The 18,054-nt window shown below is 45.3% G+C and overlaps 1 protein-coding gene across 1 annotated transcript in view; it reads left to right on the forward strand.

Moving 5' to 3' along the window:
• Positions 1 to 18,054, forward strand: part of ITGA11 (integrin, alpha 11) — a 201,524-nt gene that overhangs the window by 45,944 nt on the left and 137,526 nt on the right. Inside the window, exon 2 of the mRNA XM_006888404.1 lies at positions 1,421 to 1,532. Within this exon, the coding sequence (XP_006888466.1) occupies positions 1,421 to 1,532 (112 nt within the window). The remainder of the gene's footprint in view (positions 1 to 1,420; positions 1,533 to 18,054) is intronic.

Raw genomic sequence — 18,054 nt, forward strand, 5'->3', positions numbered from 1 at the left:
TAGCCGCCATCTGATACAATGTGACTTGGCACAAGAATGCCAAAGGGGGCAAAATGTACTTCCCACCAGGTTAAGATTTGGGTAAGTGAGTTGACATGCAACTTAAGCAAACAAAAAAAAGGTGGGTGACGGGGTTACAGGACTTTATTCTTGCTCTGCTTAGCTGACCCTGAGCCAGTTGGAGCTTTGTAAACTGGTGCTAAGACAAAGCCTTGACCAGCAGCCTGCAAGGTGAGCATCTAGTTCCCAGACTCATAAGAAGGCAAAGAGTGGAGATTAGGGCTCGGGGGAGAAGAAGGAGATGAAAGAGGGGAGGAAAGAAGATAAGGAAGAGGAGATAAACAGAAGCTCCCAGAGCAGGCTTGGAGGATGGTGAGATGGAGGACCAGCACCATATCATAGGGTCATCTTGGGCAGGGACTGCTCCAGCCCTCAGGGACAGGTGGGAACAGGGAAGGGACTCAGACCCCTGGCATGGCTCGGGCATGGCTCCTCAAGGGTCACAGAAGGTTCAGATTGGAGCCTGTGTGACTCTAAGTAGGAGGCCTTCTCTGGGTTAGGTGACTTCCATGTGATTCCCTGTGTCTGCGTCTGACTGTCCATCAGAATGTGGGCTCCTCCAGGGCACAGCTTGTGTCTCTCTTCTCAGAGGAGAACCTCCCTAAGAGTGGGTTCTGCATCTCCCCCATGAGACCGTGGTTCTCCCAAGTTAGAGATTTTAGGACACAGGCTATCTGTCCTGAGACTAGGAATTCTTTGAGTAAGAGGTTAGGGCTTCTGCTTATGCCTCTTCTTTCAGATTGTAAAAGGGACTCCAGTGGCATAGACCTTTGGGGGTTGCACTGCTGACACAAATGTTACACCTCTTTGTCAATTTTTTTAAAGTTAATTTTAATGCAAGTTTACAGAGACTTAGGGTTTCCATTCATTCATTGTTGACTTTTCTCCCTGCCGACCAACAGCTCCAAGAAAGAAAGATGGGCAATTTCCTCCCAGGTTTATTTACAACCTTCAAACAGCAGCTAAGGGTCAACTAGGAGTCAGTTCTGAGTCCATGGAGAACCCTGCTGGCACAGTGTGTTAGACATTGGGCTGCTAACCAAAAGGTCAGAGATTCAAATCCAACAACTGCTTCTGGGGAGAAACAGAGAGCTCCCATTAAGATTTGCAGCCTTGGAAAGCCAACAGAGGAGTACCAAGAGTCAGCAGTGGGATTGACTTGGTTTTCTCAGATGTGGACTCCCCTTTACATGAACTATGACAACCACCTCATACAGAAGCTCCCCAAGAATAGGGGAGCAAACACCCCCTACAACAAAGACTCTCAGAGCTAACTGGCCTGTAGTTAGGGCCCACCAAGGCCTTAAGGACCATGTTCCATCCACTTACTCACTTCCATTGCTTCCCTCTCTCACCCCAGGGTTTACAGACACCTTCAACATGGACACCAGGCAGCCCCGAATCATCTCCGGCCCCAAGTCCTCCTTCTTTGGTTACACGGTACAACAACACGACATCAGCGGGAAGAAATGGTGAGTGAGAGCTGCCACCCACTGTCCCCCAGCCCCGGACCATCCTATTCCTGGCCCTTCCATCCTGCTCCTCAGACCAGACTGATGGGCTCTCCTGCAGCCCCTCTCATTTCCAGTAGCTTGACTGTTGGTCACAATAGGTCGAGGCTACACAAGATATCTGCATCTGACTATGATTGAAGCTTTGAGCATTCACTTTCTCAGGCCCTCCACTTTCTTCTCTGTGAAATAGGAATGAATGGCATTTACTTCCATTCTCCAAAAGCACAGGTAATGGGCACCTGGACACAGTTATTATCTCTTCTTTGCCTCTCAGGGCCGCTGTGTCTTTGTTTCATTAACTGGGCCAGAGTTGCCAGTCCTGGTCCACTTAGAGAGCTGATGGAGGTATCTGGAGAAGGAAGCTTGAATGTGCTCATAAATTAAAGTATGAACAATGGGGAAACAAAGAGAAAGGAGATGGGGACTGAATGGAGGAAGATTCCAGAAAGATCCCAAGGAGCACTGCAAGTCAGGGGTAGGCAAGAAGAGAGAAGAATCCACCACTGATTTAAAAACAAAAACAAAACAACAACAAAAACTCAGCAAAAGCAAAAACAAAACACCCTAGTAATTTTTTCTACTTTTTGTTTTGTTTCATTTTTTTATTAATTTTAATGAACATTTACAGAGATTTTGCATTTCCATTCATTCATTGTGGCACTTTTCTCCATGCCCACCCCTCCCCTCCAGCTCGCTCCTCTCTTTGAAAAGTAAAAGAAAAATTCTTTCATTGGTATAAAATCCTCCCCACCCCCCGCACCCACTTCACCGCCCTGAGTACACTCCGCTATGCAACCTTAATTCTAGACTCTTGTGATAACCATAATACCCTATCATATATCTCTTTTAAATTGTTCTCTCCCTCATCTGTTTCAGTGCAGTATACATAATTTATCCACTTGTTCTCAGTCTTATTCCAACCCTGATGTCAGTCCCATTCTACAACAGTGGCACCATGCAATATTTGTCCTTTTGTGACTGAGATATTTCACTCAGCATAATGTCCTCCAGGGTCACCCATTTTGAATAATATATTGCATGAGTTCCTTGTTTTTCAATGCAGCGTAGTATTCCATTGTGTGAATGTACCACAGCTTCTCCATAGTAATTTTTTAAGGGAGCTCTTGTGTGTAGTGGCAAGAAGCTGCGCTGCAATCCCTAAGGCACACAGTCCGACGTCACCAGCTGCTCCATGGGAGAAGGATGGACAATCTCCTCCCATGTGATTAACTGCCTCTGAAAACCCACCAGAGTGTCAGCAATGGTTCAGTCCCAACTCTACAGTACACAACAACAGCAGTGGCTTTGTTGATGTAAATGAACTCTAGTAGTATGTTGTTGTTGTTGTTGTTGTTGTTGTTGTGTACCATCAGTTACACATGGGAGGAGATTGCCCATCCTTCTGTCCATCTTCTAACTGGTGGATTCGAACTGTGTGTCTTTATGCTCATGGTTTTGTGCATATTGATGCAAACCAAAAGATCAGTGATTCCAATCCATCAGACATACGTGTATTCATTTTTCTTGGTTATGCCTTTTGTCAATATTCTACTGTTAAGCCCAGAGATTACATCATGCACTATTAATTTATTACAATCTACCTTAAATTAATACTTTTAACATCTCATCAATAACCCAAAAACTTTACAACCGTTTCATTTCTGTCCCTGGATTAGGTTCAATTCCCACTCCATTCTGTGTTGTTTATACAATAAATTTCACTTGTGCATGTGTTTCAAATCCCGTAAGAAATTATTATTGCTCTTGTTTTAAACCATCAATATTCACTTCTAGTTATCTACTTAGTTGCCCTTTCTAGTGATCTTCATGGTTTTTCATACGTTTCTGTGCTTTCCTCTGCACTCACCTTCCCATAACAACCAGAGTTCTGTCTAATTTCTCTTATAGCACAAGTATGCCGACAATGGTTCTGTCAACTGTTGAGGTTGAGTCGTTTGGTTTGATTTGTGTGTGTGTGGGGGGGGGGGAATAGCTTCATCTCACCTTACTTTTTGAAGTGTATTGTCACAAAATATAGGATATAGTACAATATAGTCTGATTGACTATTATGCACTTGAGTGTAATCTTCGTATTTGCTGTCCTTATTATTGTGTTGTTAAGTGCCATTGAGTCAAGTATGACTCAGAGCAACCCTATAAACAACAGATCTAGGGAGCTCTGGTGGCCTAGTGGCAAGAAGCTGCACTACGATCCCAGAGGCTGTGGTTCAAATCCGCCAGATGCTCTGCTGGAGAAGGAGGGGCAATCTCCTCCTGTACCAGTCAGATCCAATTTGACGGTACACACACAAAATAATAAAATAAAAATTTTTTAAAAAGCACACAACAGATCTGACCCTTATTCTCTCCTGTGCCATCCTCAGTCAAGTGGTGAGGATTTTCGTCTTCTTGATACTGAGAGGAAGTTCATATTGAAGGCTGTAGCCTTTAATCTTCTGCCATAAGCACTTTAAGTCCTCTTCACATTCAGCAAGCAAGGTTGTGTCATCTGCATCACACAGTTGTTGATGGGTCTCCCACATTCTTCTTTATAGAATCCAGCTTCTCTAATGATTTTTCTCAGCATATAGATTGAATGAGTTTAGAGAAAGAATACAACACTGACATACACCTGTCCTGATTTTAAACTATGTCTTTTTCCCTTGCTCTGTTTGCACAACAGGTTCGTGGTCTAGTATAGGTTTTGTAAGAGCACAATTAAGTGTTCTGGGATTCTCATTCTTCTCAATGTTAGCCATTATTTGTTATAATCCACACAGTCAAATGCCTTTGCATAATCAATAAAACAGTAATAGGCATTCTTCTTATATTTCGTGCTTTCAGCCAGGACCCATATGACAATAGGAGTGATATCCCTAGTGCCACGACTCTTCCAAACCCAGCTTAAACTTCTGGCAGTTCTCATTTTTGCATGATTTTTGGCAATATTTTGCTTGCATATGATATTAATGATGTTGTCGTTGCTGTTATGTCCCATCGAGTCGTTTGCAACTCATAGCGACTCTATGTACAACAGCCCTAAACCCTGCTCTATCCCGTGCCAATCACATTGCCTCCCACACACCCATCCTGATTACCCCAATCACTGACTCAGTCCACCTCATAGAGGGTCCTCCCCTCCTGCGCTGTCCCTCCACCCTACCAAGCATGATGTCCCTCTCCAAAGACCTGTCTCTCTCCTTACAACATGTCCAAAGTATGTCAGACGAAGCCCCAGAATCCTTTCCTCCAAGGAGTAGCCTGTTTTAACCCTCTCCAGGATGAATCTGTTTGTTTTCTTGGCAGTCCATGGTACATTCAATACTCTTCTCCAGCACCACAGCTCAAAGGCATCAATTCTCCTTCTATCCTCCCTAGTCATTTTGAACTCTCTGATGCATAACAAGTGATTGCAAAGACCATGCCTGTATCAGGTGCACCTTACTCTCCAGAGACACACCGTTGCGCTTGAGTACTTTAGAGAGGTCCCTAACAGCAGACTTTCCCATCACAATATGTTTTTTTATTTCCTGGCTACTGGTGCCAAGAGTGTTGACCATGGAGCCGAACAAATTGAAGCTGTGAACAATCTCAATCTCTTCCCCATCCATCCTGATGCTACCAATTGGTCCAGTGGTGAGAATCTTTGTCTTCTTGACATTGAGCCTCAGTCCATACTGAAGGCTGCAGTCCTTGACCCTCTGCAGCAAGTGCATGAGGTCCTCCTCAGTTTCAGCAAGCAGAGTTGTATCATCTGCATAACTCAGATTGTTAATAGATCTTCCACCAATCCTGACACCACACTTCTCCTCATAGAGCCCAGCCTTCTGGATAATCTGCTCTGCATACATGTTGAAAAGGTATGGAGATAGGACACATCCCTGGCATACACCCTTCCCAATTTTGAACCATGCAGTGTTACCCTGCTCTGTTCAGAAGACTGCCTCTTGGTCTAAGTATAGGTTTTGCAATAGCATGATTAAATGTTCTGGGATTCCCATTCTTCTCAGAGTCAGCCACAGTTTGTTATGATCCACACAGTCAAACGCCTTTGCATAATCAATGAAACACAGATAGACATTATTCTGGTATTCCTTGATTTCAGCTAAGATCCATCTACCATCAGCTACAATATCCCTAATACCACGACCCCTTCTAAACCCAGCCTGGACTTCTGGCAGTTCTCTGCTGATGTGCTGTTCCAGTCATTTTTGGATAATCTTTAGTAGAATCTTGCTGGTGGAATAGTGGTGAGCATAACTGCCTTCCAAGAAGTTGACCCGGGTTCGATTCCTGGCCAATGCAACTGATCATTTTAAAACTACTGGGCCTGACAATATCTGCTTGCTAACTATTGCCTGTTGTCCAACACTAGCAAATACAGATATATTAATGATACTGCTCAATAATTCCTACATTCTCTTAGGTCACTTTCTTAGGAATGGGAGACTTCTTAAACTTCTTGAATAGGCATAGGTTGGTGTCTTTCACTACATTTGGAAATCCTTTACTTCTTAGACTCCAATTGAGGTATGTTAGGTTGTTTCATCATATCACTATTCTGCTTTTTGTTTGTTTCCTTTTTCTCTCTATTTTTCACTTTAGTAATTTCTCCATCTTCAAGTTCATTCTGCTGTATCTACTATGCATTTAAATTAATCCAGTATATTCTACTATAGAGTTTACATATTTGTTCCTGATTTCATTTTACTTTTCTCTATAAATTCTTATTCTCTATTAAAATAAACAATTCATTTTTTTCCACTCTATTTCTTTAATCCTATTTCTTTTTAGTCCTTATTAGTTAACTAAGAGGACAAAAATTCTTACCACTGAACCAGTAAGCAACATCATGATAGCTGGAGAAAATACTGAAATTGTCAATTATTTCATCTTTCTTGGATCCACAATAAACACCTTTGTGTTGCACCTGTACGGTCAGGAGATGAGGAGACATATTGCACTGGGCAAGTCTGGAGTCAGGGACCTCTCCACACTACTGAGGAGCAATTATGTCAGTTTGAAGATGAAGATGTGCCTGATTCAGACCATCATCTTTTCCATCACTTCTTATGCATCTGAGAGCTGGACAGTGAATAAGGATGCCAGAAGAAGAACCAATGCCTTCGAGTTGTATTGTTGGAGAAGAGCACTGAGTATCCCTTGGACTGCCTAAGACCAAACAGATATGTCTTAGAAAAAGTGCAACTAGTGTGCTCTTTGAAGGCAAGGATGGTAAAGCTTCATTTTACATACTTTGGGCATGTTGCTTGAAAAGGTGAAGAGTCAGCAAAAGATGGGAAGACCTTCAACAAGACAGATTGACACCATGACCTGCAGCAACAGGCTGGAGTTCATCAGATATGTTGAGGATGGCACAGGATAGGACAGGGTCAGACCTACTCAATAGCACCTAACAACAACAATTGGCTAATTCCAACATCTGGATCATCTCTGTATCTGCTTCTATTAACTATTGTATCAATAGATGTGGTTATCGGTCACTTCTTCCTAATTCTTTGACTCTTAATTAATGTTTTTCTTCTCTGCTGAATATGGTGGGTGATATATTTCATAGGCTCTAGCTCTAGTGGCCTAGAGGTAAGAAGCTGCTCTACAATCTCAGAAGTCAGTTAAAAAGAAAACAAACAAACCACAAACACATAAGTTTTGGAAAGCTCCATATCTGAGGCTCTCATTTGTTCTGGTACCCTGCCTCTGCCTGCTTCCAAGAACCCCAACTCCAATCAATGTTTCCTTCACCCAAGGGTATTTTGTGCTTGGATTCTATTCCTCTGTGCCACTTGAAAGACAATGCTTCCAAGAGAAATCGAAGGTTAATGTCATAGTCAGTTCCTGTGCACCCCATCTATCAAGGATTGAGCTCTGCATGGGTCCAATGCTTGGAAACAGTGGTTTCCTATATTTTGTCCAACTTTTACCATTGCTTACAGTTGGAATTAAAAATTCCTTTTAATACTCCTTTACCAGTTTAGGTATTACTTGTTCTGAGAAAATTTCTCTGAGTACCTTTCCCATCACTAGATTATCTAGCCTCATAGAATTTTATATATCTTTTTCATTTTATACTGGTTTATATACAAAGTTCATAAAGTTCATATACATTGTTTTTCACACTGTATATTTCTATTTTTTATTTTTCTACTCTTTATTAAACTGGTTTATAAACTGCCTATTTTATTATTTTTCTTAATGAATTCAGGATTATAATCAGTGGCATTTACTAAAAACTCAAAAGAATATATTTTAAGCAACAGCAATAAATGAACCTCTCTTAACTGGACCAGATAGAATATGGACACTGTCTACATTCTTCATATGGTATGAGCAGTTAAGATTCAGTTGAACTGATTTTCCCCAGAAGAGAGGCTTGATTTTGACAAATATTTGTTTATTATGCATCTCTTAATAAATTTCTCTGGATGCTGCAAAATAATGGTATGAGTAATGACATGATCTCACTCTTAAGTAGTTCACAAACCAGCTTGGGAGGCAACACTAATAGCCTTGAAATAATTATAAAGTGATAGAAAACAAAATACAGCCTAGAGTTAATGATATTCATCTTTGTAAACTCTCTCCTCATGAGGCCTTTCTGGATCCTTCTCCTCATCTAATTACTCTCTTTGAGCCATGTCTCCATGGCATCTATTGCTTTCTTCCTTCGGCTGGTGGCACTTGGGTTCGTGACCCAGTTCCTCTACTGACAATCATGTCCCAGCAGCCTATGAGCAACTCTGATAGTACCATGCTCATATCAGAAGCTCAGCAGGAGTTGGGAAGAAGTCACTGTGCTTAGAATCTCACGGAGGGTGTCATAGAAGAAGGGCCAGTCTTGAAGGTTGGGTTTAGATGAGCAGAAAAGTCTGAAAGCACTAACTCCAGGTCGTGGTCACTGATCTTGAGAGCATTATGGGAGAGAATTGATGCTGCACAGGGAAAGGTCACACTCACGGTGGCCACTTGACCTGAGTATGTTTTCTGCCACAAAAGGCCATGGAGCTCCAGGGAAACAGAGGTCTTGTACAGACTGGATAAGCACACACGAGGCCTTGTAGGAATCTCTGTCTCTAGCGTGGACCCCACAGCATGTCTTACTTGACTGCTTCCTCTCTCTGCTCCCTTCCCTAGCCCTCAATTTCCCTAACCTGTGGGTAACATTCTAAGAGTCTTGTTCAATGTTTAGGGTCCTTGTTGATCCTCAGAAGAGAGGTTGATACCAATGTCAAATCCGCCAGCTCCTCCAAAGGAAAAAAACAGATGCTCTTCTCCCGTCCACATGCACATCCTCAAATGGAGTATCATCTTGGTTATGAGTTAATTCAAAGGCTGTGGGTAACCTACTATCATGCAAGACTCCAGAGATGCATGTTGGTCCAGCAGCGTGCCAGGAGGCTCCTCAATGAGAAACAAGAGCTGAAAGTTCGAAGACTTGCCACTTGTAGGAAGTTCTTGGAAGAAGCTGTATCAACCTTGACACATGTATGGGATAAGAAAGAACTTACTTAGCTCAAGGTGCTGTGTAAAAACAAAGACTCCGAAGGTGCTGCTATGGCTTCTGGTGGGGCCGGCGTGGGTGCTGCGAGATCAACAAATGAAACTCCCGAAATCCCAGACAACGTAGAAGATTGGCTTCGAGGCGTCTACCACTTTGCCACCGATAGGAATGATTTTCGGAGGAATTTGATCCTCAATTTGGGACTTTTTGCTGCAGGAGTTTGGCTGGCCAGAAATTTGAGTGACATTGACCTAATGGCACCCCAACCAGGGGTGTAGCCAAGAAGACACATGGACCCCCTGTGCTGTACAGGAACCTTCCAAAAACAGCTTCTGTTTCTGTGAAAAACACAAGATGGCGACTCAAGTTTTATTCGGATGGGCACTTCCCTTCCCAATTTTCTTATCTTCATTGTGTCTGCTCAGAACCATATTCTCTGCTTCCCATTGTTCTGTAAAATTGTGTATATAGTTTCTCAGTTTCTGCATGGGGTGATCTTTGCTGTTGTCTTGAGGAATAACAATGTTTTATAAGTATTCAAAATAAAGAATGTACACAAGGCAAAAAAAAACCCAAAGACTCCTCAAATGTGCATGTGCTTTGCACTTAGCGAAGCTGGCAGTGAAGGACTGAGTCAATCACTTGCAGCTAGCAGGAAGCAGAGCCCAAAATCAGGCCTCAGAGACATGGTGGAGAGACAACCGGGCTCTTCAATCTCTTGAGGACATACCTGCCTTCTAGCCTGGAACACAGAGCTCTCACAATATGGTCTCCATCTCCCTGGCTCGTGGTGGAGCCAGGGAATATGCAGTTTTTAAAGAGCTTCCAGGGTACGCTAGCAGGGAGACTGGGATCTCTTGGGGATCCTCAGCTTCTGAGGATATAAGGTAGACAGACACCAATTGAGAGAGAGTGTCACCTTCTACCCTACTGTGCACCCCAATCCAGGTCCCGATTCCTCAGAGAAGTCTCCACTAGCTGGCTCCTGTCAAAGACATCTATGAAATGAGCTTCTGTCTACCAGACTGTGAACTTTTGGAAAGACAAAGACGCCTGCCTGGAAGCGTAGTGTAAATGGCTGAAGGGTTGACAGACAGGCCTGAGGGGACCGCCACTTCATCTTCTTAACTCTTCACCTTCTGACCCCTGTGCCCCCACATCAGAACTCCAGCTGGGCAAAGCTGACCATGGGCCAACACATCAGGCATCTTGAACAGTTTTCCATGTCTCTGTTTGAGCAACAATAACAGGACTCATAGACATACAGAAAGAAAAAGCAAAAACAAATTCCTCTTGGGTTGAGTGTTCTCCCTGTGTGTTTTCAGAGACATTTAATCCTCATGAGCTGAATGCGTTTACATTGAAATCATTAAATCAGTTGGTCTTCTGAGGCCATTTGATGTTGCCGAAGCTTCGGTGCAGGCTCTGCAGAAGGCCTCTCTCCGAGTGCAGCAGGAAACCTCCTGGTGCTTAAAGGGGAAAAAAAAAAAACCACCACAGAGCTGGGCCCCATAAGTTTCCAATTTGTTGCTGGAACTGGCATCCCTGGAGGGAGAAGCCTCAGCTCCCAACAAAGCTGAGGGTTTCTCTTGTGCAGGTGTCCCCGTATGCGGGCAAAGTGGGAACATAAGGATCCCAGAATCAGCAGAAGATGGGCCTGGAAGTGACACTGGGCAAATCAAAGCCACTAACCACTGAGTCCCTTCTGACTTGTGGCCAGGTAGGACAGTGTAGAGCTGCATCTCTGAGGCTGTAAATCTTTACGGGAACAGAATGTCACATCTTTTGTCCCTGGAATGGCTGGTGGCTTTGAACAACCAACCTTTTGGTGCGTGACCAAATTCCTTGACCACTGCACTACCTTTGGGCAAGGAGTTGTTACGGTTGTTGTGTGTCTTTGAGTCGGAACTGATTCATCGCTGACCCTGCAGTGGGTTTTCAGGGGCTATAAGCCACAGGAGGAGATGATCCATTGTTCCCCCATGAAGCACCTGGTAGATTCGAACCATATGCCTTTGAGTTGGCAGCACAACTCCTTACCACTAGGCTACCAGAGCTCTGTTGAGCTGAGAAGGAGGGGGCTATTTCTGAGAATATCTTTGCTCAAGTTCTCTCAAAAGCCCTGAAAGCCAGAAGCAGACGGCCCCCAGTAAATGTCAAGAGGGAGGCACCTTTGGAACTCAATGGACTTTGAGGACAGAAGATCATGGTGAACTCTCTGAAGTTCAGGTCCAAGATGTAAGCAAGTTATACAGGAAATAGAATTGTCCGTTTCACGGGTAAGACAATTGAGATGCAGAGGGAAGACATACATAGAGGGAAAGTGGCAGCACCTAGCCTGGAGCCTCGATCTGTGCATTCTGCTTCTCCTCCAGGCTACAGGCAGCCTTCTCCCTGAGGCTGGCCAGGAACATACACCCTCCCCTGCTCAGCCCCTCACCATGCGTGCTGCACCACACACATCCTCAGCTAGGTTGTCTGTCCGTGAGAACTGAGGTTATCACATCTAATTCACCACCAGATCCCAAAGCTCAGCACTTGAAGATTCACATAAACACGTATGAGAAGAAAGAATGCTGAAGCCCAGTGGGGACAGGAAGGTGAAGGTTCACAGAACTCCGATTCTGGATGATCAATACCAGGAGAAAGGACCAGCAGAGTTCATGATGTAGGGAGAGCTCATTTGCAGCAAGGCAGGACTAGGTAGCAGAATCAGGAAAGTGTTAGGGAGGAGGTAGCATCCAGATGGGCCGGACTACAGATGTGCAGAGTGGACACTGGAGAAAATGAAAGGACAGGTGGAGAGAACTGCCGGGGTAAGCGTACAGAGGAGGGAAGGAAAGAGGCTGTGTTTAGAGAGAGGGCTCAGTCCCCACGGCTGGAGGAGAAGGCGCAGAGGGAGCCGTAATAGAGAGAGCAAGTATGGTACCAAGCAAGCTGTTAAACACCAGAGCGAGAGGACCATTTTAGGCAACAGTGGGGATCACAGAAGCCCTTAAAGGAGGAGAGTGGTCCCCTGGAGTTACCATTTAGGATCATCAGTTTGGCTGCCATAGGATGAAAGTAAAGGAGGAGACTCTGAAGGTGAAGAGACTGGCAGGAAATTTGTAGCCGTCCAGATGCTTGAAGGGGATGCTTGGACTAGGGGGTGAGAGTGGGAGGGAGCAGCCTCCTTTGTATCAGTTTTCATTCATTCATTTTGTATTATTCATTCATTCATTTCCTATTCCTTGGGTACCTACATTAGGGCCTGAAGATCTCTACACTGATTAGAAGGAGCCATGGTGGCATAATGGGTTAAGTGTTGGATTGTTCACTGAAAGGTAGGGAGTTTGAATCCACCAGCCATCCTGGGAAGGAAGCTGAGGCAGCCTGTTCCTGTTACAATTTATGTGGCTCAGAAACTCTACAGGGCAGTTCTGCTCTGTCCTACATGGTCATGGTGAATCCAGGTGGACTCAATGGCAGTGCATTCCTAACAAGGTATTGCTGGTGCTGCTGTCCCAGGACCACGCTCTGAGAACCTCAAGCTAGAGGTTTCAGCCTCAGGACCTTAAGTGTGTGGTAACAAGGCAGGAAAACAAATGACCTGGACTATGCAGATGTCCCCAGGTGTGATGACATGGAGACTTTGAGACCCCAGAGACAGCAGGAAGTGAGACTGGGCAAAGAGAGATGTTCTACTGTTGGAGTCTGCTAATATCTCTCTGGTGGCCTATTGGCAAGAAGCTGTGCTGCAATCCCAAAGGCACATGGTTCAAGGCCACCAGCTGCTCTGTGATAGAAGGATGGATAATCTCCTCTTGTGCAATTAACTCCCTCTGAAAACCCGCCAGAGGGTCAGCTGTGGGTCAGTCTGACTCAATGGTACACAACAACAACAGCATCTCATTATTATAATCCACCGGAGCGTCCACTCATTCCTTTCACCCCTTCCTCTGCCTTCACCTACTTTTCTTTGTCCTCTTTCTCTTGGTCCATTTTCTGTTTCTGATTTCTGCATCTCCCATTCTAGTCCTTACTTTCCTTCGGTACTCTTCTACTCCTTCCATTCCTCCTCCCTTTTCCTCCTCATATCTTCCACTGCCTTGCTTCTCCCTCAAGCCAAGCTTTAAGGGGTGCCTGGAGTGTTGGTGTTACCAAAGCTAAAGGAGGCTGCCTCACCGCCCTTTACTACCTTTCCCCTCCTCCACACTGCAGGAGGCAGTCTTTGGTGAGAAGTCTGTATCTTGAGGAAGTTCAATCTCGCTGGTATCATTGAGGTGGGGAGAAGGAGCCGATCTCAGCTTCCAGGCACTGGCCCCAGGCCTGGTTCTGCTCTAGATCCTGGGTATGTTGGTTGTGAGTGGGAGATTCCCATAGCTGTGGATGAGGAGAAGCATATGCAGGAAGGGAATGGGCATAGTAGGTCAAACCTGGTTGTAGTATGAGAGGAAGGGTCCTGGAAGGCTGAGAAAAAACAGAGCTGAATGGGGCTGAGTGAGAAAATGACATTCAGATGTGTGCTGTTGCTCCCCAGGCCACCCGTTGTCTTGGACTCTAGGTTACCCTGATGGGAAGCAGGGGAGATAGAGCATCATCACACACATAGCGCTCGTCGCCCTCAGCAGTGAACGAAAAGACTTGGCTTGCTGCATGCAGAATCACAAAGAGTCCTAGACAGCCTGCCTATCCCCTGGAAGGGTTCCTTCCGATTATTTTTGGAAGCGCTTAACTCAGTATTTGTGTGGTCAGATGCTAGAAGGGCTGTGTGTTTGAACATCCTTGGTATGGACTTAAGTTAATGGGAATGAAGACCCAGAAACCTATAGACTTTGGAAGCATAGCATCCATCCAGCTTCAGGCCCTAACACCCTCCCATCCACGCGCACGTGCACACACACACACACACACACACTCTGCGCGCACGTGCACACACACACACACACACACACACAGAGGCTTGATATCAGCAGTGGACATGCACAGGTCAGTCACCAAGACAGACAAGGACTCGATGGAATCTACTCAACACTGTCAGCATCTCATCTCCATTCACAGATCTCTCTTTGAAGGAGATGTCTTCTAGAGGACACTGTAGGCAGAGACGATATCTTCTTGGCTTAAACACAGCCTCCAGGGTCTTCTGTACACCTTGATTCTAGAGGTGGATGTGTGTTGCGGAGGGGCAGGGCAGGCTAGATGCCAGCCACATGGATGAGGTTAGCATTTAAGATTTTTTTCCCCACTCCTTGCAGTATTTCTGTCATCTCTAGGAAGGACACTGGAAACGATTTACCCTAACCTCTCATGTAGGAGAAACTTTAGAGCTAGAACTACAAAGAGGCTAGGCTAAAGTCAGGAATCTCTGATGACAATACTGAGTTGCTCTGCTAATCCAAAAGGCCAAGCCTCCCTGGTGGTTTGAAGCCACCAGCAGCTCCATAGGAGACAGGTGGGCAGTTGGAAACCGAGTTGTCCATGGCAATGAATTAGAGACCAAGGACATATAGTGAATCAGAGAGAAAGCCAGGACCAAAATCCAGATTTCCCAATTCACAGTCAAGCCATGTTTTGAACATACCATGGACTTCCAAGAAAACAAATAAGTCTGTCTTAGAGAGGGTGAAACCAAGTTTCTCCTTGGAGGCTAGGGTTTTGAAGCTCCGCCTCATATATTTTGGGCACATGGCCAGAAAGGACCAGTCCTCAGAGAAGAACATCATGCTCAGAAGGGTGGAAGGATAGCACAGGAGAGGAAGACCCCAGATGAGATGGATTGATACAGTAACTAGGGCAGTGGGCGTAGGTGTGTCAGTGTCAGCACAGGACAGGCTTCAGAGCTGCTTTATGTAAGATCGCTGTGAATCACAGGAGACTCAACGGCATATAACAATGACAATATGGTATTTTCACCTGGTTTAACAAGTGTGTAAGTGAATGCCAAAGGATTAGTCCGCCTCACCAGTCTAGGTCCCATGTCTTGAGGACACCAATTAGCTACCTAGAATAAATTCTATTATGTGAAAAGCAACCAATTCTTTTACAGTGGCTTTCCATGTTGACCTTCATAGATAACAAATTTTCAAGTCCCAAGGACACTGACGGTGGAATTGTAGTGAAATAATCCATGAGGAATAAGTCCACAAAGCTCAGCTGCTGAGCCCGGTGGTGCTGCCCTCTCCATGTGGCCCTTTCTGCTGGGTGACAGCCGTGTCTCAGTGGACAGAGGCCTGGCCTCGGCATATAACAAGGCACATCTGAGCAGCTGTGGGACAGTCTCAGCTCCGAAATCACACAAACTCCCTTCCCAACTCTGCCACTCACATTCCAAGCTAGGGGAGCTTGAGCACACCACATTCACCTTCTGGACCCCAGTTTTTCCATCTGTGAAATGGACACAGTGCTGTCAACCCCACAGGGTTCTTATGAGCACCGCACAAGCGATCATATGTCAGTTGTCTACTCTGAGGTAGATATTGGATGAGTTAAGTTAATGCCCTACCCTGGTTTGACCCCAGAAGAAGGCAGTGGTGGCCATAGAAAGACAGTGAGGGTCAGAGCCCCTGGGACTAGTTGTCTGGCCATGGCAGAGTGACAGCTCTTATTTGAGTCTGTCCCTCCTCTGCAGGGAGTAGGAGACAGTGTCACTTGTCAGGGCTGCAGGAGCTGTAGAAATCTCACCAAGGAACATCCCAAGCTCTTTTCTTGGCTTGAAAGCTACAAGCGGAGGCCCCTCAACACCACCACACGTAAATGCCCTCTGCTATTTTCTCCTGGAACAAATAAATTCAGGCATCATGACTCATTTGGGTTAAAGAATAAATCACTACAGAAGCTGAGCCCAAGATAGGATAAAACCACTCAATGCATGAGAGAGAGAGGAAGAGAGAAAGAATGAAAGAGAGGCTGTACTCACAGGGCAGTGTGGGCCCAGGGCTGCAGGCCAAGCTACCCAGCAGACCCTGGTAGGCAGTTCATGGATGAGAAAAGAATGTGCCACAGAGAACTGAAGAGTGGATATCTAGACAGTTGTCCTCACTGGCAGAAGTTGGGGACACCTTCCGGGCCTCAAAAGCACACAACAACCCTGAAGGAAGCCAAGAAAGCCAGAGCCAGAACACAGCAAGAATGCTGAGGCAGTGCATGCGTTTAAGATGCAGCCTGCAAAAGCCTTCCAAGGTTCCTCATGGTTTCCAGACAGCATTTCTCTCCTTCTCCTCTCTCTATCTCCCATTGCTACCCCTCTTTTCTCTCTCCCTTCCCCCTCTCTCCTCCTCCCTGCCTGCCTCTCTTTCTCCTTTACTCTCTCTCAAGCATTTCCCTGAACATACAGAGCATTGAAGGCCCACGTCACACCACACACACACACACAAACACACACTATGGAGAGTTATGGAGCTAAAACCAGTGCTCAGGGGAAGGGGCATGGAATGTTCTTAGTGCTGCGCTCCAAGAGGCAGGGAGCCAACCATTGCATGCTTCGGTGGTAAGATGCACAGTCCTAGTAGTGGAAACATTGGAAGAAACGTCTCTTGGTTACTAATCTCCAAGAAAGAAAATAAATTTAATTTGCGCAGTTGAAGGAAGCCAGAGGGATTTGCCGAGTCAGCATCTACTCCCTCCCTCCAGCAGTCCACCCCCTCCCCTACCCCCTCCGCTGCAACCAACCTGTGGTATTTTCCACCTCCCTCATTTTATTTAAGCCAGCAGGATGGGAATGAAGAAAGGGAGCTCCTTACATGAGATGTTGTTGTTGTTGCTGTAGTTGTGTGCTATTGAGTCACCTACAACTCATAGTGAACCTATGTACATAAACTCTGAATCCTGCCCTATCCTGAGCCAATCTCATTGTCTCCAACAGAGTTAATCCCATTTCCCCAGTCACTGAGTCAATCCATCTCATCCAGGGTTTTCCTCTCCTGCTCTGTCCCTCCACCCTTCCAAGCATGTTGTTGTCCTTCTCCAAGGACTGGTCCCTCCTGGCTGTGTGTCTAAAGTAGGAACCTCAAAATACTTGTCTCCAGGGAGCAGCCTGATTTCACCCTCTCCAAGGCAGACCTACTTGTTCTCCTGGCAGTCCACAGTATGTTCAACACTTCTCCAGCATCACAACTCAAAGGCATGGATCCTTCTATCTCCCTTCATTAAAGGGGAAACTGAAGCTGAAGATCTTAAGAGCAGTTTTCTTTCATTTCAGAGATGGGTGGTTTCAAGGCTGGTTGTGATTGTTAGTTGTCATGGAGTTGATTCTGACTCATCGAAGCCCTGTGTCTCTGGGAGGCCCATGTCGTTTGCATTCAGCTACTATCCTGAAGGCTGATGGTGAAAGACACTCAACAGTACCGAGGACGAAAAGGCCAGGCCATCTGCTTCTGTGAAGGTTACAGGCAAGTTACAGAGCATGTGAGGTCTGTAACACATTGGCACCATGAGTCAAGACTATACCCAATTTTAATGGTTTTTTCTTCAATTTTGTCATTTGGGTGGAACTTTACAAAATATATTTGCTTTCCTTTCAGCAAGTGTACACGTTTTGTTTCGTGGCACTGATGGCAATTTTCGCAAGGTAACACCATGGTTCCTCCTCCCTCCTGACTTCCCTGCCCCCATGCGTCCTTCTCCCCGGCCCTTCCAGTCTTCTTGCTTTGTTGTTGGGTGATTGCTGCCCGTTTGGTATCATGTAGTTGGTAGTACTGGGGAGAATATTCCATATTTGAGTTTTTACTCACTTTATATAATACCTGTCTTTTGTGTGACTGGAAGTTGATTCACGGGATTGGGTTTCGTTTGAGCACTAACTGGTAGTGGCTCTTCCGCTGAAGCATCTAAACTTCCCGTGGCCCTTGGTCCCGTTGCCGTGAAGTCAGTTCAAATTTACAGTGATCCTATAGGACAGAGTAGAACTGTTCCTGAGGCTTTCCAAAACTGTAAATCTTTTGAAAAGCAGATTACAAACCTTTTCTCTTATAGAGCAGTGAG

The sequence above is a fragment of the Elephantulus edwardii genome, unplaced genomic scaffold (genome assembly GCF_000299155.1).
Source record: "Elephantulus edwardii isolate Elephantulus edwardi_28Jun2011 unplaced genomic scaffold, EleEdw1.0 scaffold00066, whole genome shotgun sequence".
Taxonomy (NCBI): Eukaryota; Metazoa; Chordata; class Mammalia; order Macroscelidea; family Macroscelididae; genus Elephantulus; species Elephantulus edwardii.